This window comes from Pongo pygmaeus, chromosome 3 (assembly GCF_028885625.2).
Source record: "Pongo pygmaeus isolate AG05252 chromosome 3, NHGRI_mPonPyg2-v2.0_pri, whole genome shotgun sequence".
Classification (NCBI taxonomy): domain Eukaryota; kingdom Metazoa; phylum Chordata; class Mammalia; order Primates; family Hominidae; genus Pongo; species Pongo pygmaeus.
In genome coordinates, this window is record NC_072376.2 from 171,673,268 (window position 1) to 171,701,126 (window position 27,859).

General features: G+C 36.4%; 1 protein-coding gene across 3 annotated transcripts in view; it reads left to right on the top strand.

The window, feature by feature from the left end:
* Positions 1-27,859, top strand: part of RXFP1 (relaxin family peptide receptor 1) — a 135,788-nt gene that overhangs the window by 80,389 nt on the left and 27,540 nt on the right. For all 3 annotated transcript variants that reach the window (XM_054486087.2, XM_063664242.1, XM_063664243.1), the window contains exons 5-11: positions 3,360-3,431; positions 6,261-6,332; positions 10,381-10,452; positions 10,542-10,613; positions 15,354-15,428; positions 25,252-25,323; positions 27,057-27,128. In XM_054486087.2, coding sequence (XP_054342062.2) covers positions 3,360-3,431; positions 6,261-6,332; positions 10,381-10,452; positions 10,542-10,613; positions 15,354-15,428; positions 25,252-25,323; positions 27,057-27,128 — 507 coding nt within the window. The remainder of the gene's footprint in view (positions 1-3,359; positions 3,432-6,260; positions 6,333-10,380; positions 10,453-10,541; positions 10,614-15,353; positions 15,429-25,251; positions 25,324-27,056; positions 27,129-27,859) is intronic.

The following is a 27,859-nucleotide window of genomic DNA, read 5'->3' on the forward strand; positions in this document are numbered from 1 at the left end:
GTTGGATCTATTATAGGGAAATGTTAGAAGAGGACTGAACCATATGTAAGTATCAAAGAAGCTAATACTCCAAGTAATGTTTATTGAAGTTGGGATTTTTTAAGACATTTCACATAAATGCTAATGAACAAAACAGGCAAACAGAGATAGATATGATTATTTTTACTTTTTTCTAGCTTGATAAACACTGATTTTGACTATTTGAGACTTGGCTTTAAGATCCTGGAATTTAATCACTAGAACTATATGATCTAATACTAAGAACTTTCTTTATAAAAACTAGAACTAGCTTTGACAATAATGATTAAACTAGACCATTTCTCTCTCACACACACACAAACACACACCCTCTTTGACTCTGTGAACAATCAAAGTTGGACTGTCAAATTTTAAAATATAAGGATTTGTTATATTATAAAGTATTTTGGGTTGTTCTATTCAATGAGAATGACAGCATCTACCTCTTTCTATCCCAATAGGATATTGTGAAATATAGAGAATGTTATTTGTCAAAATATTTTATGTCATTTAGAAAGAAGTAACCTATAAATCCTAGACACTATTAATAAAAACTCAACTTTTTAAGTAACATTACTTAGAGGTCTTTCAATGAGCCTCACTTTCCTCTATAGTAACTCTCCTCCTTCAAGTGCAGTTAACCTCTTCCTCTTGGGTTTTCTCATAGAACCTCACTTGTGTTTCTTTTATGTATACTAAACATTCTTGCTTGTACTATAGTGATTCAGGTCCTAGTACCTACCTGAAAAAGGAAAATGCCATGGCCTATATATCCTCCAAAGTTCCTAATAGAGTCTAATAATCCATAAATAAATGTTATTGAAATGAATTTATAAATAAATACCAAAAAAAAAAAGAAGTTGGTTGCCTCTTTAGCCCTGGGCTGTAAGACTAAAGTTATTATTCAAAGAAAATTCTCTATTTATAGATAAAGTATAATTTGTGCAAATAGAGTATAAACTTCTTAAAGGCAGGTATTCAACATGTGCAAATGACAGGCATTCAACACGTTTTTTGAGATAATGAATGAATGAACACATTTTTTTTTTTTTTTTTTTTGAGACAGAGTCTCACTCTGTCGCCCAGGCTGGATCGCAGTGGCGCGATCTTGGCTCACTGCAACCTCTGCCTCCCAGGTTCAAGCGATTCTCAAAACACATTTTTAAGGACACACTAAACTTTCATCTATATCCTTAAATCAAACTCAGGTTTTTTTGTTTGTTTGTTTGTTTGTTTGTAAACAGACAGGGTCTCACTGTGTCCCCCAGGCTGGAGTGCAGTGGTGCAATCACAGCTCACTGCAGCCTTGACCTCTGAGGCTCAGGTGATCCTCCTGCCTTAGCCTCCCAAGTAGTTGAGACTACTGGCATGCACCACCATGGCCAGCTAATTTTTTTAATTGTTTGTAGAGATGGCGGGGAGGGGGTGGGTCTCACTATGTTGCCAAGCTGGTCTTGAACTCCTGGGCTCAAGTGATCCTCACACCTCGGTCTCCCAAAGTACTGGAATTATAGGTGTGATCCACTGTGCCCAGCCAAATCCAAATATTTAACAATTTATCTTGACACAATATAAACATTTAAACAGGATATAAGCAGAATTTAGAATCTAAGTCAAGTCAGACTCATTAGCAGAAAAGAGATCCTCAATTAGTTAATATATACAAGGAAATAATATTTGGTGACAGCCAGCAACTGAGAGTAGTTTCGAAAGGGAATTACTTGTTAATCAGCCTTTGATATTATTTATTTAAAAAGCCATTAAGTGTCCCATATGTGTAGTCTAGAAAAGTGATTTTTAACTTTTTTTCTTTCATTGTTTCCCTTCCCCCAGGGAGCCTTTTTAGACTTTTTTTTTTCTATTTGTCCCCTCCTGTGAAATTTTAATACTACAGATATGTGGACAGGCGTGGTGGCTCACGCCTGTAAACCCAGCACTTTCGGCGGCTGAGGCAGGTGGATCACAAGGTCAGGAGTTCAAGACCAGCCTGACCAACATGGTGAAACCCTGTCTGTACTCAAAATTTAAAAATTAGCCAAGTGTGGTGGCGCACACCTGTAATCCCAGCTACTCAGGAGGCTGAGGCAGGAGAATCTCTTGAACCCAGGAGGCAGAGGTTGCAGTGAGCCGAGATCGTGTCACTGCACTCCTGCCTGGGCCACAGAGTAAGACTCCATCTCAATAATAATAATAATAACAATAATAATAATACAGATATACTATATATGTTCTTGTGTATATCTGCATTATACATTTAAAAAGTAAGATTTTTTTTTCTTAATCAATTCTCACCTTCATTGAGAGTGCATGGTCTTCTAGACTCTAGAACAGTGTTTCTCAAATTAGATTCCAAAAATGTGTTCCAAAGAGTCCAAGAAAGTTTTTTTTAAGAAGGATTTATCACCAAGTTTAAGCAACACTGCTTCAAAACCTAAACATTGTTAGTGCTTATTGTATAAAACTGTCTTAATCTGAGTTAAGTTAACTTCCAGACAATGCAGTCTGTTGCTCACTTATTAGTATCTGCTCCATGGTACTATATAATGATAGTACTAATAACATCATATTATTAGATACCATCTAATCCAAATCCCTCCTTGCACAGTTAAAGAGACTGATTTGGAAAGTTGTGTGTGATTCATGCAAGGAACCCCAGCTACACTGGTTTTGGTTTTTTTATTGTTTCATTTATTTTGCTTTTACTATATTACATTGCTGTTCTAAAACAAAAAATTAAGGGCTTGGGACCTTTCCAGTACAACTAAAATTATGTGGATCTCGTCTGTGTCAAACAGCTTATTAAATTGCGATACAAAAGAAAATCTTTCTTTACAACTTCTTAGAAGTTGAAATGGAATCACTTATTGAATAAAGATGATCCAATTATAGGTACCAATTGATGTTTTCCTTCATAACTGATTTTAAGGTGGTGGAATGTGAGCAATGAAATATTGAGAAATACAATATTTAATTTCTTGAGTGTTTTTTAAACAGAAAACACTATTTTTATTGTCACTTAGAAACTGAGATGCCTTCTGATGTTTGTTAAATACAAATAGGAAAGAAAAACATAACTGAAAATCAATTTTTTCAATTTTATTTTTTAACATTTTTTGTCAGAATTACAGTTATAACCAAAATTTAAGAAAATATGAATAGCTTTAATAGTGCAAAACTAACAGCTAGATCTAGTTTAAGTGATATATATGAGAGAGACATCATGAAGCAAAATGTTTCCTGAAAGCTAGTACTAAAGTAAATAGTTTGTAATTATACCTATTGTTGTAATTTAAAAGTAAAGAAAAAACAACTTTAAGAATCAAAATTTACATTTATTTCAGGTCACTTCAGTGGAACTTAATAAGAAAGCTTCCCCCTGATTGCTTCAAGAATTATCATGATCTTCAGAAGTTGTAAGAAAATATTTAATTCCTGGTATTAAAATTAACTAGCATTTTTGGGCATATCTGTTTCTTCCTACTTCTGTGAACACCAACACTATTCACTGCTTATGTCTAATCCCTGTTCAGGGAAGTATTTAGCTGTTAACTGAAGACTTCCAGGTAACACTTATTTTTTCTGAGTAATTTTAGAAACCATTCTAGAAAAACCTCAGACACATATTTCCAAAGGAACTGGAACATGTGTGCTGTGAATCCTCCTACCACACTCCCCCAAAATGGAGATACTTAGAAGCTTTTATCCTCTGCGTTATTCTAGCATGGAATACCTCAATGCTCATCTTAGAGAAAAACGTTACACTCTTTTGCCAGATCCACCATCAAGAAAGTGAAGAACTTTCTTCCATGTGTTTTCAAATTCATTATCTACCTAAAATAGCAAGTCACTGTGGGTTGAAACCTCTGAGCATGTTGTCTTGGAGACTTGATTCCATTTGCACATCTGCCTTGTGAGTTGGATTTCATTTTGGCCTTGAGTAGTATCTGACATGCTAGCTTCCATTCAGAACTCTCAAAATCCATACTGGCCCACGTGATCTTTACCTGTTATTTAGGTCTACTTTGTGACTAAATTATGTTGTCATATGGTGAATTGTTGGGTTTAGATACTCTGTACCTAAATCACACTAAGAAATATCTCAGGATTCATTGTTTCATTTTTATACCGATATAGATTAGTTCTTATTTTGGTTTTACAATAGGGAAACCTGATAAATTAATATATATATGCACATTTTTAAAGATAACAGATGGAAATTGAGTGGAATCAGAAGAAAAATTAACCCACTTCCTTCAGTGAAATGTTCTAAAAACCCAGATAGTCTGCAGAAGTATCTATTTCATATTTGAAAATAGAAACTCTAATGAAAATAACTTTTCGGAATTTCATTCTGAACATTTATCAGTCAAAAGAGAAGAACTTTTCACAATTAGGCTTGACAAAACTTCAGGAGTACACTGACTTATTCTATTTTCTGATTTCTGGAGACTGAAGAATTTTTCTGTAGCATCACCTTGTGTCCACTTATTTAAAGGAGCTAGACTACAAATCTAAATATCAAAATTCAGATTTATATAATGCAGTGGCTTAGCATTTTTGCACAATAAACATTGAATTAATTCTCTTTTTTGAACTAACCACCGTACTAATGTGAATGAATTAATTCCTGAATGGCCAATTTGTTCCATGTAACAAAATGATCAAAATAGCCTAATTATTTAAAAATTTCTAATTGGTTATTAAAGGTCTATACCTTTATACCTCCAGGCAATGCAGCCTATTCCTTAGTAGATCATTATAACACTAGAAATAAACAAATAAATGCATGATAAATGAGAACCATTCATTACCTACTACACGATTGGGCCCACAGCATGTCAGGTTCAGGTGCATAATAATTTTTTTTTTAAGAGACAGGGTCTCACTCTGTCACTCATGCTGGAGTGCAGTAGTATGATCATAGTTCATTGCACCCTCAAACTCCTGGGCTCAAGTGATCCTCCCACCTCAGACTCCCAGGTAGCTAGGACTACAGGCATGTGCCACCACACCTGGCTCCTTTTTTTTTTTTTTTAGAAATAGGATCTCACTATGTTGCCCTGCCTGGCTGGTCTGCTTCAAATGATCCTCCTGCCTTGGCCTCCCAAAGCTCTGGGATTATGGGCATAACGCTCTTCATCCATCCTATAATAAATTTTATAATAACATTTCACAATCAAAGTTAGGTTTTCTTGCATGTTGGAGAAATAGGGTACTTTTCAGCCAAAATTTCTAATTTAACTGAATGTTCACTCATATTGATTTCTTTCTTATTGCTCCTAAAAGTTATAACAAATTACATATAAACTTTCAGGACACTCTAAAGAACAATGGTGACCTGCACTCAGAACATGAAGGCAGCCTTGAAATCCTTACTTTATCATTCCCACAATCTGGGGCAAGTACACATAGAAGTGCAAAACTTTGTGTGGGTGCAATGATGCAACAGCGTATACTCTGGTACCCATTTCCTTTGACCTCCAGTTAACTCAAGGTCGTATTTTCAGTATTACTTTAGTTAACTATGTAAGCCTGCATTCTTGTCTTGACATTCCAATCTAATTTATATTCTTCTAGTCCTGATTATTTTTATTTATGTTTTTCTCTTTTGCCACTTCTACTCCTTATAAATTTCCCCCAAACAGTCTTTGGAACAAGGTTTGGATGTCAAATTAATGAGATCAAAATTGACTTGGTTGACAGATTTGTGATTAACATAGAATATGGCTTGGGACATTGAAAACATCATACACTTTTAGGTTGGCTAGCACTGTGTTGAGCACTTAACAAATTTAAAGAATTATAACAAGACCTGTATTAAAAGTCTGGCTTCTAGACTTCTGATTTATGAGGGCTTTACTATGTGTTAACATTTTATTTCTAGAAAATTCAAATAGTAAGCTTTGGCTGTTATTCATTCATCTTTATAACTAGAATTTCTAAATACAAACCAGCCTAATTGTACATAAATTTAATAGAAACATGAAGTGACATGATAATCCGGCTTCACTAAATTATTTTGTAATGTTTACCTTTTTCAATTTTTAAAATGTTTAATTGTCATCAAATACACATAACATAAAATGTAGCATCTTATCCTTTTTTAAGTGTACCTTCAGAGGCATTAAGCACGTTCATATTGCTATGCTACCATCACCATCATCCATCCACAGAATTCCTTTTGTCTTGCAAAAGTGAAACTCTGCTTCATTTTTTTTTCTTTTTAATAATCATTTTCACAGGTACCTGCAAAACAATAAGATTACATCCATCTCCATCTATGCTTTCAGAGGACTGAATAGCCTTACTAAACTGTAAGTACCAGTGCGAATTAATTTGCCCATTCCATGGTAGTCTGACAGCCTAGACTATTCCAATCCAGACCAGCCTCCCTGTCCATGACAGTACCAAGGAGCCACGCCAATGGTGCTGAAGGGGCAGTAGAGCACCGTGGCTAAGAGCGTGGGATTGTGAGTTAGACAATCAGTCCGAGTCCTGATTGCCTTATTTACTAGGTGTGTGACCTTGAGCAATTTGTATTCCTTTCTTTTTTTTTTTTTTTTTTTTTTTTGGTTTGAGACAGAGTCTCTCTCTGTCACCCAGACTGCAGTGCAGTGGCGCAATCTCAGCTCACTGCAGCCTCCGCCTTCCAAGTTCAAGCAATTTTCTGCCTCAGCCTCCCGAATAGCTGGGATTACAGTTGCCCGCTACCACGCCTGGGTAATTTATTTTGTATTTTTAGTAGAGATGTGGTTTCACCATCTTGTCCAGTCTGGTCTTGAACTCCTGACCTCATGATCTACCCGCCTCAGCCTCCTGAAGTGCTGGGATTGCAGGTGTAAGCCACTACGCCCAGCCAATTTATATTCCTTTCTAAGCATAAGTTGCCTCTACTATAAAACACAAATTATAATAGTTCCTACCTCAGGGATGTTGTAAGAAACAAGAAAATCCATGGGAAGCATTAGGCACACCGTGCCTGACACATACTAAGAATTCAATGTACATTTGCCATGGTGACAGGAGTGATGACTGAATGAACTTAGACAAAGTAAAAGCCTGATGCAGCCAAGCAGGGTGGCTCATGCCTACAGTCCCAGCACTTTGGGAGGCTAAGGCGCAAAGATCCCTTGAGCAAGAGTTTGAGGCTGCAGTGAGCTAGGATTGCACTACTGCACTCCAGCATCCAGCATGAGTCATAGACCAAGACCCTGTCTCTGAGGAAAAAAAAAAAAAAAAAGCCTGATGATGATATTTGTGATGAAGAAGAAAAAACCCGAAGACTTCCCTAGTTATTCAATTATTCTTTTTTCACTAATCCCACTTTTACAAATGCATGAAATACTGTAAGGTTAAAGAAAGAAAGCTTTTTGTGGTAAAATATACATAATCTAAAATTCACCATTTAACTGTTTTTAAGTAAACCATTCAGTGGCATTAAGTACATTCACATTGTTATGGAACCAACATCACCATCCACCTCCAAAACTTTTTCATCTTCCCCAACTGAAACTCCACATTTGTTGAATAATAACTCCTCATATCTGTCTTTCCCCATTTCCCCCTCTCCCCAGCCCCTGGCAACCATCATTCTACTTCCTGTATTTATTAATTGGCTACTTTAAGTACCTCATATGAGGAGAATCATAAAATATGTAGTTTTTTGTGTCTGGTTTATTTCACTTAGCACAATGTCTTTAATGTTCACATGTTGTAGCATTTGTCAGAATTACTTTTTTTAGGGCTGTGTAATAGTCCATTGTATTTATATACCACATTTTGTTTAACTGTTTATGTGTCAGTGGACATTTGGGTTGTTTCTACCTTTTGGCTGTTGTGAATAATGTTGCCATCAACACAGGAATACAAATATCTGTTTGGGTCCCTACTTTCACTTTCACTTTTTCTGGGTATATACCCAGAAGTGGAATTGCTAAGTCAGATGGTAATTCTTTGATTTTTAAGGGACTGCCATTTGATTTGATTTTGATTTTTTAAGGGACTGCCATACTGTTTTCCACAGCAACTGTACCATTTTACTTTCCAACTAGTGATGCACAAGAGTTCCGATTTCTCCACATCCTCACCAACATTTGTGTTCTCGTTTCATTTGCTTGTTTTGACAATAACTATCCTAATGGGTGTGAAGTGGTATCTCATTGTGCTTCTTTTTTTAAAAAAACAGGCTTTCTCAATGTTCCATTTTATTGAGTTCTGCCATGCAGCATTCTAGAAGTAACTGGAAAGAAGTATAACCAAAAATCACATGAATACATAACTCCCTGTATTTCCATTTGTGTCCACTTGTTTTCTACCTATCCTGTTCTCTATCCTAATGCAAGAAACCCATTCCAGTCAGATTTTTAGCTTGTGGTATCAGAGTTTGGGATTGAGTCAAGAAGAGCACCTAGTAATTTACTGAACTTGAACTTGGGGGGGCGGAGGTTGCAGTGAGCCAAGATCGTGCCACTGCATTCCAGCCTGGGCATCAGAGTGAGACTTCATCTCAAAAAATGATAATAATAATCATTAGATACCTGATGATTTATGGATCTAAATAATGATTAGATCCATAAATATTCATTAACCCTCATAGAGTGCACGTATTTTAGGTAGACACCATGAGGGCATAGAAAGATAACTCAGGCTGGCTCCTTTTAAGTAGTTATACCTTAGTGTTTCAGGTAGAGCACTGAGCTGTCACTGGGGAGAGGCAGGACTCCTGTTCTCTAGAAGTTTATGATCTAAGATGGGAAAATAATGCCAACATATATACAACATTAGAGAACCACTTTTTAAAAGTACTTAAGTTCCAAACCTGTGTTGCTGAAACCAAAATTGCTATTATGGTTCACTGAAAGGAGTGATTATCTCAGGTCCAGAGCAGTAAAGGATGGCTCTGACAGATGAAGAGGACTGGGCAAAACAGGTGAGCATAGGGAGCAATAGTGGATCAAATGTCTTTTACCTGGAAGTTTTTTGTATAAGAGAACCCCCTGAAGTTGTAAGTCATTTCTTACCCCTTACTGTGCCCACCTGGGCTCCAGGTTTGCAAAGGAGGGAAGGAAGAGGCTCTATCATGGGGTGCCATTGCTCACTAGCCCTGAGCAACCCAGCAAGGGAGAACAGATTCCTGGCAGGAGAAATTCTATAGGATGTTTACTCAAGATATGAAAGACTGAAGAAGAGAGAGAAATCAGTGTGAATCCTGTATTAGTGGAAGTGAAACTTGAACTCTTACTTGCATGTGAATCATAAGCAGAAAGAAAAAGGAAAGAGGGAAGAAACTGGAGTAAGAGGCGTGAGCAGAGACACTGCTGTAAAACATAATGTGTACTGAATGTTTATGGCATGCATTGCCTCTATTAAACCATAGGAAGTAGATCCTGATATTATCCCCATTTTAGTGTTGGGGAAGCTGAGGCTTACAGGAATTCATTGCTTGCTCAAGGTCACTGTTAATAAGTAGAGGAGTCAGGAATCAAACTGTTCGATAGCAGATTTAGTGCAGTGAATTGCTACACTAGAGAGATTGAGACATGAGTGAACATGGCAAGAAGAGGAGATCAACACAATAGAATAGAGAGTTATTTCACTTTACAGAGGAGGGGGATGTAAAGATGGGTAAGGCAGAGTCAAACTCTTTAGCAAGGGATGCAATACCCTTTTGTCCAGAACAGGCCCCTGCCTGCCTCCTAGGTTTATCTCCTGTCTCTCCTCATAGCCCCTTCATGGTGAGGCCCCATTGAATTACCTGGTGATTTCTTAACTTGTCAGACTCTCATACCTCTTGCTTTTGCATAAGCTATTTCCTCTGCCTAGAATAGCTCCTGCCCATTCTTTGCTTTGTGAATTGCATGTCTTCATCCAAGACTCTTCTCAATTGTGCCTCTGTTTAGCAAAGCCTTCTCCTGTCTCCTCATTCCTCCACACTCTGAAGTCCCTACCCCTAGCAAAGCTGGGTGCTTTCTCCTCTGCAATGGCAGAGCAACCATGCATTATACACTTCCCTCTATTTCCCTGACATTACAAAGTAATCTGTTCACATGCTGTGGCCTCTCCAGACTCAAAGCCCCTTAAAGAAAGGGATGGCATGCTTAGCACAGTGCCATGGGGTAAGTATTCAAAATAGGTTAATGAATACATGAATTGATGAATGAATAGATTGATTAATTATGGGGAAATTTAAAACTAGGTATGATAAGGTAAGTGATAGCAATTCTTAGAGATTCAAAGGCTGGGAACTGGCATGATGAGAATGCTATATGAAAAAATTTAAGATGGGTGATTATTGTTTATACTTTTCTTATTGTAAGACATCAAAAAGATACAAATTTATTGTAGTCATTTCTCCTTTTCCAGGTATCTTAGTCATAACAGAATAACCTTTCTGAAGCCGGGTGTTTTTGAAGATCTTCACAGACTAGAATGGCTGTATGTTTAATTTATGTGGCATTTTATAGCACTAGTTTTTAGATTCTAGAGATATATAAATGAATTAATCTTTTTCTTCTGGCTGGCAGGATAATTGAAGATAATCACCTCAGTCGAATTTCCCCACCAACATTTTATGGACTAAATTCTCTTATTCTCTTGTAAGTACTAAACTAAAGCAAATATTTCAATCAAAGGCAAAGACATGAATAAAAATTAATGCTTAAATTTAATACCATTAAATTTGGATTTGTTAAAACCCCAAAGAGGCCTTTTCAATGAAAAACCTTTTCTTAATCATATTCTATAAGGCTAATTATAGTTCCAACAATTTTAAAAGATTTTCTGTCTTCTAGAATATCAGCCCATAAAAACTGAATACATTCTCACTCATTATTTTATCACAATATTCTTTTTTTTTTTTTTTTTGACATGGAGTCTCACTCTATCACCCAGGCTGGAGTGCAGTGGCGTGACCTTGGCTCACCACAACCGCCGCCTCCTGGGTTCAAGCCATTTTCCTGGCTCAGCCTCCCGAGTAGCTGGGATTACAGGTGTGTGCCATCACGCCCAGCTAATTTTTGTATTTTGAGTAGAGACGGGGTTTCACCATGTTGGCCAGGCTGGTCTTGAACTCCTGACCTCATGATCCACCTGCCTTGGCCTCCCAAAGTGCTGGGATTACAAGCATGAGCCACCGCGCCCAGCCTTTATCACGGTATTCTTAAGCACATCGTTACTGTCTATAAAGGCAGACCTCAATGATATTGTGGGTGTGGTTCCAGACCACTGTAATAAAGCAAATGTCACAATAAAGCAAGTCACACAAATTTTTTTGGTTTCCCAGTACACATAATAAAGTTATGTTTACACTATACTTAGTCAATTAAGTGTGCAATAACATTATGTTTAAAAATGTGCATACCTTAATTTTAAAATTCTTTATTGCTAAAAAGTGCTAACAATCATCTGAGTTTTCAGCGAGTCGTAATCTTTTTGCTGGTGAAGGGTCTCATGTCAATGTTGACAGCTGCTGACTAACCACAGTAGTGGTTGCTGAAGGCTGGGGTGGCTGTGGCAATTTCTTAAAATAAGATAACAATGAAGTTTGCTACGTTGATTGACTCTTAATTTCATGAAAGATTTCTCTACGGTATGCAATGCTATTTGCTAGCATTTTACCGACAAGAGAACTTCTTTCAAAATTGAAGTCAGTACTCTCAAATCCTGCCATTGCTTTATCAAATAAGTTTATGTAATATTCTAAATACTTTGTTGTCATTTCAACAGTGTTTATAGCATCTTTACCAGGAGTAGATTCCATCTCAAGAAGCCACTTTCTTTGTTCATCCATAAGAAGCAACTCCTCATCCGTTGAAGTTTTATCATGAGATTGTGGCAATTCAGTCACATCTTCAGGCTCCACTTCTAATTCTAGTTCTCTTGCTATTTCCACTACATCTACAGTTACTTCTTCCACTGAAGTCTTGAACCCTTCAAAGTCACCCATGAGAGTTGGAGTCAACTTCTTCCAAACTCCTGTTAATGTGAATATTTTGACCTTGCTTTCATGAATCACAAATTTTCTTAATGGCATCTAGAATGGTGAATGCTTTCTAGAAGGTTTTTAATTGACTTTGCCCAAATCCATCAGAGGAATCACTATCTATGGCATCAATAGCCTTACAAAATGTACATCTTAAATAATAAGACTTGAAAGTTAAAATTAGTTTTTGACCCATGGGCTATAGAATGGATGTCGTGTTAGCAGGCATGAAAACAACATGAATCTCCTTGTAGATCTCCACTGGAGCTCTTGGGTGACCAGGTGCATTGTCAATGAGCAGTGTATCTTGAAAGGAAATCTTTTTTTTCTGAGCAGTAGGCCCCATGAGTGGGCTTAAAATATTTAGTAAACCATGCTGTAAATAGATGTGCTGCCATCCAGGCTTTGTTGTTCCATTGATGGAGCACAGGCAGAGTAGATTTAGCGTAATTCTTGAGGGCCCTAGGATTTTTGGAACAGTAAATGAGCATCGACTTCTACTTAAAGTCACCAGCTGCATTCACCTCCAACAAGACAGTCAGCTTGTCCTTTGAAGCTTTGAAGCCAGGCATTGACTTCTCCTCTCTAGCTATGGAAGTCTCGTATGGAATCTTTTTTCAGTAGAAGGTTGTTTCAGCTACATTGAAAATCTGTTGTTTAGTGGAACCACCTTCATGAATGATCTTACCTAGATCTTCTGGATAACTTGCCGCAGCTTCCCCATTAGTACTTCCTGCTTCACCTTGTAATTTTCTGTTATAGAGACAGCTTCTTTCCTTTCCTCATGAATCAACATCTGCTAGCTTTAAACTTTTTTTCTGCAGCTCCTTCACCTCTCTCGGCCTTCATAGAATGAAGTAGAGTTAGGCCTTGCTCTGGATTAGGCTTTGGCTTGAAGGAATGTTGTGGCTGGTTTGATCTTCTATCCAGACCACTAAAACTTTTTCCATCAGCAATAAGGCTGTCTTACTTTCCTATCATTTGTGTGTTCATTGGAGTAGCACTTCTAATTTCCTTCAAGAATTGTCCTTTGCATTCACAATTTGGCTGACTGGTGCATGAGGCCTGGTTTTTTGACTTATCTCAGCTTTCAAAATGCCTTTCTTACTATGCTTGATCATTTCTAGCTTTTGATTTAAGGTGAGGAGGTATGCAAGCAGTATATCTTGAAAGGAAATCTTTTTTTTTCTGAGCAATAGGTCTCAAGAGTGGGTTTAAAATATTTAGTTAACCGTGCTGTAAACAGATGTGCTGTCATTCAGACTTTGTTTTTCCATTGTAGAGCACAGGCAGAGTAGATTTAGCATAATTCTTGAGGGCCCATAATTCTTGTGGGACTCTTCCTTTCATTTGAACACTTAGAAGCCATTGTAAGGTCATTAATTGGCTTAATTTCATTATTGTTGTGTTTCAGGGAATAAAAAGGCCTGAGGAGAGAGATATGGGGGAATGGCTGATTGGTGGAGTAGTCAGAACACACACAACATTTATTGATTAAGATTGCTGTCTTGGCTGGGTGCGGTGGCTCACGCCTGTAATCCCAGCACTTTGGGAGGCCAAGGCGGGCAGATCATCTGAGGTCAGGAGTTCGAGACCAGCCTGACCAACATGGTGAAACTCCATCTCTACTAAAAAAAATTAGCTGGGTGTGGTGGCACATGCCTGTATCCCCAGGTACTCAGGAGGCTGAGGCAGGAGAATTGCTTGAACCTGGGAGGTGGAGGTTGCAGTGAGCCGAGATTGCACCATTGCACTCCAGCCTGGGCAACAAGAGCGAAACTTTGTCTCAAAAACAAAAAAGATTGCTGTCTTCTATGGGCATGGTTTGTGACACCACAAAAGTACTGCGATAGTAACATCAAAGATCACTGATCACAGATCACCACAAACAATACAATAATAAAAAGTTTGATGGCTGGGCAGGGTGGCTCACGTCTGTAATCTCATGCTTTGGGAGATCGAGGAGAGAGGATAGCTTACGGCCAGGAGTTTGAGACCAGCCTGGGCAATATAGCAAGACCCCATCTCTACCAAAAAAAAAAAATTGTTTTTAGTTAGCAGAGCATGGCGACACATGCCTGTAGTCCCAGCTACTCAGGGGGCTGAGACAGGAGAATCACCTGAGCCCAGGAGTTTGAGGCTGCAGTACACCATGGTCACACCACTGCACTTCAGCCTGGACAACAAGGCAAGACCCTGACTCAAAAAAAGGAAAAAGTTTGAAATACTCTGAGAATTACTAAAATGTGACACAGACACACTAAGTGGGCACATGCTGTTGGAGAAATGGCATTCATAGACTTGCTCAATGCAAGGTTGCCCCAAACCTTCAATTTTAAAAAATGCAGTATCTGCAAAGTGCAATAAAGCAAAATACAATAAAACAAGGTGGGCCAGGTGCAGTGGCTCACACCTGTAATCACAGCACTTTGGGAGGCCAAGGTGGGCAGATCACCTGAGGTCAGGAGTTCAAGACTAGCCTGGCCAACATGGTGAAACCCCATCTCCACTAAAAATATAAAAAGAAAAAAATAGCCGGGCATGGTGGCAGGTGTCTGTAATCCCAGCTACTCAGGAGGCTGAGGCAGGAGAATTGCTTGAACCTGGGAAGCGGAGGTTGCAGTGAGCCAAGATTGCACCACTGCACTCCAGCCTGGGCAGACAGAGCAAGACTCTGTCTCAAACGAAATAAATAAATAAATAAATAAAAATAAAACAAGGTGTGCTTACATTAATCTTGGTAAAGAAAAAAATTCCTTTAAATCATTTCCTTTCCACCATTTGTTGTTGAAGGGTTTAGGCTTTTTTTTTTTTTTTTTAGTTACTAACATTACTGCTTTCCTCCATATAATAACTTATATTTGTTAAAATTGTATTACTATCAAGTATTTACATATAATTAGATTATAATTAAATTATAATTTAAATACAATTAGAGGGAAGGCTGGGCATGGTGTCTCACGCCTGTAATCCCAGCACTTTGGGAGTACGAGGTGGGTGGATCATTTGAGGTCAAGAGTTCGAGACCAGCCTGGCTAACATGGTGAAACCCCGCCTCTACTAAAAATGCAAAAATTAGCCGGGTATGGTGGCGCATGCCTGTAACCCCAGCTGCTCGGAAGGCCAAGGCAGGAAAATCACTTGAACCTGAGAAGCAGAGGTTTCCATGAGCCAAGATCGTGCCACACCACTCCAGCCTGAGTGACTCCATCTCAAAAAAAAAAAAAATTAGAAGGAAAAAACAACTAATTTAGTGGATTTGTGTGGTTTCGTAAGAATAATCATAATACCATGTTTGACCCAAGATGAGAAGAGAACCAGAAAAATGTGACTTGTTTGTCTTTTCCTTTTTCAGAGTACTGATGAATAACGTCCTCACCCGTTTACCTGATAAACCTCTCTGTCAACACATGCCAAGACTACATTGGCTGTAAGCGATTGTATCTTTTTTTAAAGAACTCAACTAAATTTTCTGTTTTTACCTAATTCATTCCAGGTATAAGATTGTTTTAGTTTTTCTTAAAAATGATAAGGGTTTTAATATCATATCACATTTCCTCAAACTGCTTTAACATGATTTTTATGTTAAACATCTACATTATCTAAACTAACATCTCTAAACTCTCAGCAAAATAAAACATCTCTCTCTATATATATATATATATACTCTCTCTCTATATATATATATACACTCTCTCTCTCTATATATATATATATACTCTCTCTCTCTATATATATATATACTCTATATATATATATACTCTCTCTCTATATATATATATTCCCTGCTGATATACTTACCTACTAATTTGGTACAGAAAGACTAAGTCGTTTTAATTTCACTCTAGAATTCTGAATAATAAGAATATGATATTTAGCATTTATTTTTAAAACACTAATCATGATAAAATATGTTCCATGGAATATTTTACACAGTAGCTTTGCTTGTAGTAATAAGTATCACTCCACCATTCAGAACTCAACCATCCAGTAAATTTGCCTATTTAGAACACAAGTAAAAAATAAAAGAAAGAAATAACCAAAATAGCTATTAACAAGTTCAATCAACAAACCGCAATATGCTCTATCATATGAAAACTCCCTCTGTCTCTTATTTTATAAGAAATTCTCACAAGTTGATTGTTTGATTTCTAAGCTCATAGCAGATTACAAATGTCAAATTAAAAGGAAGAGGAAAAGTTAGAGTCAGAAGCATTGATTGTAGTCAGAAGTGGGGGGGGGAGGGATAGCATTAGGAGATATACCTAATGCTAAATGACGAGTTAATGGGTGCAGCACACCAACATGGCACATGTATACATATGTAACAAACCTGCACGTTGTGCACATGTACCCTAAAACTTAAAGTATAACAATAATAAAATTTAAAAAAATAAAAAATAAAAATAAAAAAATAAAAGTTAAAAAAAAAGTAACAACTATCAGCTTGATAAAAAAGCATAAGTGAGAAATGCTATAAAAAGCAATGACAGCAATTCAAACTGTACTAATTTGCAACCTCTCAGAAAAAAACAAACATCCTGAAAAGTTACTAAGTCCAGTAGGCATTTTGGTATGACAGTACAATACTGTACTACACATTGAAAACAAGCTAAAGCCATAAAGGAAAGGACAAATTAAGTTCAATATCCTTCATTAAAATTGAATTTTGGTTCAAATGAATACATTAGCATCTATTACAGCCTCAGTAATCCCAACTTAGTAATTAAGCACAATTGAACAATACTTACATAATTAGCAATTAAAATGTGTGCATTTAGACCAGAAGCAACTGTGTGCAGTATTATGCACAAGCAATAATAAACCTTGCCTTTGTCTATAAAAAGGCAAGAAAATATACAATATACTTCAGATAAACATCAAAATGATTAAGATGTATTACTAAAAAAAATTACAATTAAAAATGTAAAATTAAAAATTTTGTTACTAAAGTTTTCATATGTAAATTCTAGCTATCCAAAACAACTTATTCCATTTGAATTCCTGACAGTGAATATTATCCTGATTTTAATTCTAGTAATAATAATACTTTGCTTTATAATTATTCACCTTTTTATAACTAATCATACTATTCTTACCTTGCATGAACTTTCATTTAGCACAGTATGAACTAGAAAATCTGATAGATTTGTTAGCCAAACATCATTTTAACTCTGCTTTAGGGGAAAGATACATACAAAATAAAGAGACAGATGACAGCCCAGGAAATTATGCTTCTAAGGTATTTGCAAGACAATAAACTGAAACCTATATTGGTTCTTGCAAAGCAATGAGGAACTGTAAATGCCACATTAAAAGTTGTAAAATTCAAAAAGAAAGAAATATAAGTAACAAGCAAGCATAAGGACAGATATGGCAATAGCCAAAGGTGAACTAAAAGTCAAGAAATAAAGTAAACTTTTCTTTTGAGATGAAATTAAGCAAGTTTACTTATTAGCCAAAGAAGTCAATATGAAAAGCTTGAAAATATAGAAGATGATGGGAATACATAATAGTGCAAAGTACTAGAAGACATGGAAAAGAATGGAAAAATTAAATGTGATCACACACACACACACATACACACAGCGGTGAAAATGAATGAACTATCAGTACTTCAATCAACATGACTCAATTTCAAGAACATATGAATTACTCAAGAAAAAGTCACAGAAGACTACATATATTACAATTCCATTCCTATAATACTGATTAAGATATAGAAAGCCACAAGATAGCAGTACTTCCTCTCTACCAATAAGAAAGAGCTTTATAATCTACAAAGTCATAATTTTGTGGAGCCCATCAGTAGGCTACAGTCATAAGGTAGCCAAATAAATGGAATTCTAAGAAGCAACAAGGAGATGTGGGACATACATACTATTTCACCTTTGGCAGAGCACAGGATGAAGAGTTGGCTGGCATGAAAGCAGGTACAAAGAAAACTGCTAAAACTTTAATAAACTTGTAAGCTTAAGTGTGGGCTACTATAGCGCTTTAGAAGAACTGGGAACCCCATATGCAAGAGGATTTAGCTATCTTTAACAGGCTGTTTTTCACTGATCTCCACCAACCACAAGAAAACTAGGAGTAGGTAAGGAAACCAGACAGAGCCCTCATTGGTAGCACAACACAAAATTCCACCTTCTTCTCTAAACTCACCCGTCTCAGGGAACAAAAGCATCAAGACTTTGGGAGTGGTACAGAAAATCCTCCTGCACCCGGGGACCGGGCAAAGGTCCATTACTTCCATAGGAGGAATAGAAACTAGAGCATTCTGCCCCAGGGTACCAACAAAAAAAAAACCACTCCAGCCCAGGATCTTGCACTGATCAAAGCAGTGGGTAGTGCCCATTTGTATCATGGCAGGAAATGCTCTTATGAGAGTTTGGCTTCTGGAGAAGGGGTAACAGCAAAGCTGAGACAGCCCCATCCCCAAAAGGGTAAGGAAAAAGAAGTTCATGTCAAATTATAAAGCAATCAACAGAACCAGAACCAGCAATAACTCAGATTTTACAACTTCCAAACAGAGACATTAAAATGCTTATGATTAATAAGTAATATAGTGGAAAGATGAATAATATGCACGAACATAAAGAAAATGTCAGCAAAAAGATGGAAACTACAAAAGAGAAACAAAAAATTATTTCAACAGCCTTAGCAACAGAATGAACACAGCTAAGGAAAGAATCAACAACCTTGAAGATAGGTCATAGAAAGCTTTCAAATTGAAACAGAAAGAAAAAGAGACAAAAATAAAGGCAAAACAGAATCCAAAAGCTGCAGGATAATACAATTGTCTAACAAATGTGTAAATGGACTCACAGAAAAAGAATAGAGGAAGAACAGGACAGAAGACATAGCTGGAGAAATAATAGCCAAGAATTTTGTTACATTAATATAATGCAACAAACCAGAAATCTAAGAACCTCAGAAAAATCCATGCAGAAGTCAAGAAAAACTAGATAAATTATAGTCAAACTGCTGAAAACCAAAGATAAAGAAAAGTATCTTAAGGCAATCAGAGAAAATAGAAACATTATACACTGTAAAACAAAGACAAGAAAAGCAACTTTTTTTTAAAAGCCAGAAGGACTATGGTAATATTGGCAAAAAAGATTTCAGAACAAGGACTATCACCAGGGATAAAGAGGGATATCATATAATAATAAAAAGATCAATTAAGCAAAAATATGTGATAATCCTAAATGAGTCAACAGTTTCAAAATACATAAAGTGAAAACAATGAAACTGTATAGAGAAATAGCTAAAAGTCAAAGGATGTCATTTAAAGCTGATGAATCTTTGGCTGGGCATGGTGGCTCACACCTATAATCCCAATACTTTGGGAGACCGAGGCAGGAGGATCCCTTGAACTCAGGAGTTTGAGACCAGCCTGGGCAACATAGTGAGACCCTGTCTCTATTAAAATTCTTTTTAAAAAAAATAGCTGAGCGTTTAGCTGGGCGTGGTGGCGCGCACTTGTAATCCCAGCTACTCGGGAGGCTGAGGCAGGAGAATCACTTGAACCCTGGAGGTGGAGGTCGCAGTGAACTGAGATCACGCCATTGCACTCCCGCCTGGGCGACAGTGAGACTCTGTCTCAAAAAAAAATAAAAAATAAAAAATAAAAATTACCTGAGCATGGTAGCATGCACCTGTAGGCAGTCCCAGCTACTCAGGAGGCGGAAGTGAGAGGATAGCGTGAGCCTGAGAGATCAAGACTTAAATGAGCTATGATTGTGCCACTACACTCCAGTCTGGGCAACAGAGGGAGACCTGTCTCAGGAAAAAGCAACAACAACAACGGACAAATCCATAGATTAGATAGACAGTGGTATTCCCAAGGTGAACACTAATAAAAAGCATGTAATTAACCAATATTGTATGGTAAAGAGAGGCAGAGGAGCAGAGAGGAAGACAATGTGCACAAGTTTTATCATTTCTTAGTATCATCAAAAGAAAGAAGGTATAGTGCATTAGGTAAAGTTAAAAAGATTGCCAATAGAATATACAAACCTTTCTAAACATCGTAAGAAATAAATTTTTTAAAACACCATTAAGTTAAGATAAATATTACACACAAAAAAAAAACCTGAGGTGAAAGTTTTTTAAACCTGTGGAATCATGTAATAATATTTTTTAAAAAACCAACTAAGGCCAACTATATTAATCATATCAATAAATATAAGTAGGCTAAACTCACCTATTAAAAGAAAAAAGACAGGGAAAGAAGACCTGGGAAGATATTTCTCAAAAAATACTTAAAAATGGCCAACAGGCATATGCAAAAATGTTCAACATTACTAATCATCAGAGAAATGCGAATCAAAACCACAATGAGGTATCACCTCACACCTGTTAGAATCTCTATTATCAAAAAGACAAGAGATGACGAGTGTTGACAAGGTTGTGGCTAGAAAGGAATTCTTGTGCACTGTAGATGAGAATGTAAATTAGTACAGCTGTTATGGAAAACATATGGAGCTTCCTCTAAAAATTAAAAATAGGACCAGGGGCGGTGGCTTACGCCTGTAATCCCAGCACTGTGGGTGGCAAAGGTGGGTGGATCACTTCAGGTCAGGAGTTCGAGGCCAGCCTGGCCAACATGATGAAACCCCATCTCTACTAAAAATACAAAAATTTGCCGGGCATATGGTGGCGGGCACCTGTAATCCCAGCTACACAAGAAGCTGAGGCAGGAGAGTCACTTGAACCCGGGAGGCGGAGGTTGCAGTGAGCCAAGATCACACCCCTGCACTCCAGCCTGGGTGACAGAGCAAGACTCCATCTCAAAAAAAAAAAAAAAAATTAGAGCTACCATATGATCCAGCAGTCCCACTTCTGGGTATATATCCAAAGGAAATTCCATTAGTATGTCAAAGAGATATCTTCACTCCCATGTTCATTGCAGCATTAGTCACAATAACCAAGATATTAATCAAACTTAGTGTCCAACGACCGTTGAATGGATAAAGAAAATGTGGTAGATATATACAATGGAATACTAGTCAGCCTTAAAGCAGAGATCCTGCCATTTTGACAACATGTGTGAACTTAGAGGACATTATGCTGAGTGAAATAAGCCAGAGACAGAAAGAAAAATACTGCATAATCTCATTTATACGTGAAATTTTTTTTTTAAGTTGAACACATAGAAACAGAGAGTAGAATTGTGGCTATGGGTCATGGCAGGGGAAATGAGGAGATGTAGGTTCAAGGGTACCAAATTACAGTTATGAGATGAATAAGCATACAGATCTAATGTGTGGCATGAGGACTATAGTTTAATAACACTGTATTGTATAGTGGAAATTTGCTAAGAGGGTAGAGTTTAGGCACCTTTACCATAAAAGAAATTAACTATGTAAGGTGATGGATATGTTAATTTGCTTTATTGTAGTAATCATTTTACTATGTACTGTATATCAAAACAGGCTATATACCTTAAGTATATACAGTTTTTAAAAGTATGTCATGTAATTGCAAACAAAAGAAAGCAGGCATCATATATTTTATCTAAGTAGGTAGAATTCTGGCCAATATGCATTAAATAACACAATGACATTTTAATGCTATAACTGCAATTTGCAATAAAAGATATCACATTATAAGTCTATACACACCAAAGAAATTAATATAGCAACCAAAACAAAAGAAAATGTAGACATACATAAGTAGTAAGAGATAATCCACTACTGGGTCAGGCGCAGTGGTACATGCCTGTAAACCCAGTACTTTGGGAGGCCCAGGCAGGTGGATCATCTGAGGTCAGGAGTTTGAGACTAGCCTGACTAACACAAAAAAAAATTAGCCAAGTGTGGTGCCAGCTACTCGGGAAGCTGAAGCAGGAGAATCACTTGAATCCTAGAGGCAGAAGTTGCAGTGAGCCAAGATTGTGCCATTGCACTCCAGCCTGGGCAACAAGAGTGAAACTCCATCTCAAAAGAATTAAAAAAAAAAAAAAGATAATCCACCACTGCACACTCCATAAAAGATCAAGTAGAACCAAAATAAATAAATAACATAATTAGTAAGTTAATGCTAATCAGTGTATATCAAACTGCAACGCCCCTTCTCAATAACAGAACTGCTTTCTTTGGGACAGCAACATAACTAGCTAAAATACTACATTCCCACACTTCCCTGCATCCACATATAGGATATGTCTTAAGTTCTGACTAGAGAGGTCTAAGTATTACAGTGTAGAACTTCAGGAAAATCTCCTTAAAGAGAAAGATGCAAGTCTTTTCTTTTCCTTCTTTATCCAGGAAAAAAAAAATGAATATGATGGCTTGAGCTTTAGCAACCTCTTGTACCATGAAGACAAGGGCATGTGATCAGTGAATATGAAAGATCCTGGGTTTCTAACAACTTTGTAAAACCACCATATCAGCCCTGAACTGCCCAATTCTAGATTTTTTTTCCTGGGGGAAAAAACCCCAACAACTCTGTGTATTTATGCTATTATAGATAGGTCTCTGTTATATGTACATGCACCTAATCCTAATAGATATGAACTTGAAAGCAAAGAATGCCCAAAGGACATTCACCAAAATTGACCATATATTTTAGGACATACACATACACAAACCAAACTCAAGAAAACAGATGGAGGGATTAGCCTAAAACAGGAGAAGGGTCATCTCTTCCTCTGAGATTAGAAGGAGACCAGGTGCATATACAGATAAGTTTATAGATGTTGGGCAGCAAGTCAAGGGCTTTTCCCTTCTTCATCACCTCAATTTTCTCTGTGAAATAGGAGCCAGAAATGTTTAAAAGGTAGAGGAGGAAGCAGATAGAGAGTAAGATTTGCATGTTTTGAATGCCACTAAGGGACAAGCTGAGGGAGAATAGACAAGATTATAGTTTTTGTCTTTTGTTATTGTTGTTATTCAGATTGAAGAACCACCAAAGTTTTCATTTTTATCCAATTCTACCAGGTATAAAGGGAAAAATAAAATGGTTAGTCTCAGAGGCTCATTAGATAGGAAGGGTGGTGGTTTAAACACAGTAAAAAATAAAAAAACACGCCTTTGTTAACTCCATTAAGCTTACAGCTAGGGAGCAAGAAACAGATTTTTTGTTGTTATTTTGATTTTGTTGTTTTTGCGTCAGCTAAGAGGTATGCTGCAAACCAGATCCCTGTATATCAAGGACTAAAACCCCTAACTTTAGGAAGAAAATATACATATTCATATGTATGCTCGTATACATGCCCATAGAAACACATCATACAAATGTGACCCCAAATGTTTTTATTATTAACACGGGAGGGGGGAAAAACAGTAAATATACAACCCAAGGTTAAAATAAACTCAAAATTAAACTACCAACTTAATCAAATGTCCTTAATTTGTGCCCCAATATGTGCTTCTTTTTGATTTTCACAAATTAGTAAATTAGTACTAACAAATATTTTTGCCAGCTTAATAGAAAACAGTTACATAAGTAACTAAATAGGAACATCAACTCACCTCATTAAGTGCATTTTGTGAGACTTAAGAGAGCATCACCACCTGGTGGTAGATTCAGGGTAATGATTAGCAACCAAATAGAAGGAAATGGCCAGTCCCTGTCACGGATAACATACATTATGAGAGGCCAAAAGCCTTGGCCAAAACTAAGACCAAAAAAAGTAGCACTATAAGTGATTAGCTTCCAACTTAATAGAATAACAGAAATTTGGAAGGGTGATCTAGAATCCACATTTAAGATTCTAATACAATATCCCATGTAGTACAAAAATCCTGTCTATAAAACTATAGAGATATGATACATTGTCTGTGCTAAATATCTGTAGTAAAAAGAAACAACTTCTCTGGATATCATAGATTGCTAGATAGGTTTAAATTGGGTTTAAATTTGAAACGTTTTATGTCCCTCAATCAGTAAATCTAATTTTGAAATCCAATGCAACGTAGAAAACCCCTGATATATTCTATAGCCTGACTTCAAATATATCTCTCATTTTGTTTTCGTTTGTTATAAATACACCCCATATTCTTCAATTGCCTTGATTTCTAGATACCTTACATCCTGGTCTTCCAGATTTTCCAGATATATTTGATTTGTCAGCATCTATTTTTAATGCAGCACCAAAAATAAAACTGACTCACATGTAGACAGTGGAGTATAGGCACTTCTATTAATACTTTCCATGTTTCCTTTCAGATTTTAATAGCTGTATCACACTTCTGCTCACATGTTTTAGTCACAGTTATTCCTGAACAGCTTTATGTTACGTGGTGACCAGTAAGCTGAGTGTTAGAAGAGACTGAATAGATTTAAGGGCCAGCATTTACTTTTGAAAATCTATCCCTAAACCTCAGCTCTCTTCCTCTGCTCTATAAAGTTCCACCATATACTCACTTATGAAAGAAGAGGAACAATAAAAGAGTAACTTCAAGATAACCATGAAGACACAGTAAAACATAAAAATTTTGATACATTTTTATGCTTAGACCATAAGGAGGTTATAGGCATCACACAGCAAGGGAGCCCCAGGAGGATTATATTTAGATATCTAGATATCTAGATAGATGATAGATAGATAGATAGATAGATAGATAGATAGATAGATAGATAGATAGATAGACAGATAGAGGTAGAGATAGAGATAAAGATATATGCAGCTCTCTGAATTGGAAATGCAGAACCTAAGGCAGTCTGCTGTTTGCTCTCTGTCTGCACTGGCCTTTGAGGCAATATAAAAAGCAAATAAGGGTATTCTCAATAGTAAAAGATTATCAAGGATTTTTTCTGGGGAGTGATTAGGCTGGAAAGGTAGGAGCTAAATATTGTTTTGGCAGCAGCAGCTTTTGCAACAATAATAGAATCTGATGCAGACTAGCAAAATAAAATCACACCACTTAGGGAAATGCCATTGGTAACTTTGGACAAATGTTTCATATGGTTCATTATGAAATATCGGTTAATAAATTAGGTATTTATCATAACAAATGTTTTCAATTTGACTTCTTGTTCTTTTCAATTTCTCATATACATGCCCATATGCACTCATGATACAGATGGGACGCAAAACATTTTTACCTTTAACATAGAAAAAAGTGTATAATATAGATATTTATATATGTAATTTCAGCTGTAATAGAAATGGCCACAAGTGAGAGTCTATATGAAATAAACAGTATGTAAAGAAAAGATATTTTATTAGAAGGCAAATAATTTTAACCAATTTATTTCTCTCCATGATTAAGATTTAGCTGTATCGTTTTATTTTTATGTTCCAGGGACCTTGAAGGCAACCATATCCATAATTTAAGAAATTTGACTTTTATTTCCTGCAGTAATTTAACTGTTTTGTAAGTAATATGCTATGCTTTTGAAGTAATATTATATTTTCTTACAAATAAAATTTAAAAACACCCATTTTATGGAAAAAAAATCCCAAAGAACATCAAGAGTCTGTTGTTGGATCTCAGTTTGAGAAACGCTAAATTGAAGTCTTAGCCTATAAGAATGTTTATCCTTTGCAAATTATTACGGCATAAATTAAGTTTTTCTTTATCATTGTGAAAAAATAGTTACAATCAAAATGAAAAACAAAATACCGCTGAATGTTCACAGCCTTGAGAATGTAATTATGGACATCAAGATAAACCTTGAAGTGTTAATGAGTGTAATTCCTTCTTATGCATCTCTGGCCTATTTTAAATTCACATGGCATTTTCTGTTGAAAGTAAAGGATGTTAGGTCTTCCTTCAGTAAAAAAAAAATCCAACTCTCCTATTCACAGCTTATTTTACCAGAATGTTTTTCAAACTATGGATTGCAACTAATAAGTAGGTGATGAAAGTAATATGAAGCACAATTTATTATACCCTTGTCAGCATTTTTAAGGGAAACAGAATTTAATTGAATAGATTATATCAGACTGCAATGCAGATAATAAATGTATTGTTTCATGAGCCTTGGGGTGTGTGTGTGTGTGTGTGTGTGTGTGTGTGTTTTATGATCCAATATAAAACACATTTTTTACTGTGTGTTACCACAGGAATGATTTGAAAACCATTATCCTAGACTACACAGGACCCCTGTATATAGGCTATACAATAGCTCCCACTGATATTACCATATGTTTTCTCCAATTCCCCCCATTCCAATGGGTTCTGACGAGTTCCAGTTTGAACTCCTCCTGAGTTCAGCAATCTTCTGGTACAGGGTGCTTGATATAAATAATGCAAAATAGTGTATAGTAATTGCCCAAAGGAAACCAAATTGCACCTGAAGGACACAGAACAAATAGATATCTGAAAAACTTAGAATTTCTTTTCTATTGTACTTGTATTTATTTTTTAAGGAAACCTTTGTATTAAGAGATTATTTATGGATTTCCTCTTGGCAGGTGTTGTGCTTTTAAGGTCCAAGAATATTGGGAAATGGTGGTAATGGTTTGAAGTGCAGTGAGGAAATAAATGGGAAAGGACAATTTGAAGACATGTCATACAATGTTTAAAAAATTAAAAGCCCTTTAAAACTTAGTTCTGAGTTGGTCCTCTAGGCTAGCTGGTAACACATGAGATCAGTCAGAAATGTCAAGAGTTAAACAGACTGATTCAGCATCCCAAATTAGAGATTCTTCTAAAGGGGTTCAGCTAAGAGTGGACTTCCTTAGGCAGATCCGCCCTAAATCACATCAAGTAACAAATGAGTAGGAGTGCTGTGGTGTGTGGGCTATTCTGTTAGACAGTCATGCTATGCAGACTGAAGAGACAAGTCTAAAACAGCTCCTATGCTCTTGGTTGCAAGATATGCAGTCTGTATTCTCAAAAGTTGGGGTTTTCACCATTTCTCGTGCAAAGCTCTTCCCTCCCTATTTCACTTAAAATTTTGAATTTCTATTATTATCATCATCAAAACATTTGAGGAATTTAGGATTAAAATTAAATTGGATAATTTATACTACTTCAAAATGTCTTTATGTGAAAAATGTACTGTATATTGATTATCTTTGTTTCTGCATACTGTTCCTCTCTTTAGTAATTCTTGTCAGTTACCTAAAGAAGTTACAATGTATTTTTCTTTTTACTTTCAGAGTGATGAGGAAAAACAAAATTAATCACTTAAATGAAAATACTTTTGCACCTCTCCAGAAACTGGATGAATTGTAAGTATGACTGAACATATACTGATAAGAATTTTCTTTCTGTTTTATTTTTCACACTTGTACTTACATGTGTTTATACATTTAAGAAATATTACTTATCTCCTCTTTCTAAGCATTATTTACATATATACACCTCAAGCCACAAAGGAATTCAGATGGCGTACAAAAAATATGGAAAATAAAAATATAAATATTTGAGGAAAGTGAGTTAAAGGAAACACAGCTGTAAAGAAATAATAAAGCCAGTATAAAATTAATAAATAAAATACATTCTACACCACTCTGTTCTACTCCTAAAGAAGGATGGTAAATTTGTGGGGGGTTTTTTGTTTTGTTTTTGTGTTTTGTTTTGTTTGTTTTGAGACAGGGTCTCACTCTGTCACCCAGGCTGGAGTGCAGTGGCACGACCTCGGCTCACTGCAACCTCCGCCTCCCAGGTTCAAGCAAATATCTTGCCTCAGCCTCCTGAGTAGCTGGGATTACAGGTGCATCCCACCATGCCCAGCTAATTTTTGTATTTGTAGTAAAGATGGGTTTCACCATGCTGGCCAGGCTAGTAAATTTGTTTTTATGTTTCCTAAAGGATTAGGATTCAGGGACCATAAGATTAGAAGATACCACTTTGCTGATCTGAAACCAAAGGATAATCTTGGATCCATAAGGAAATTAGACACTACTGTGGATAATATTCCTACCTATAATAATGGTAGAGATAAGTTATTTTTATAATG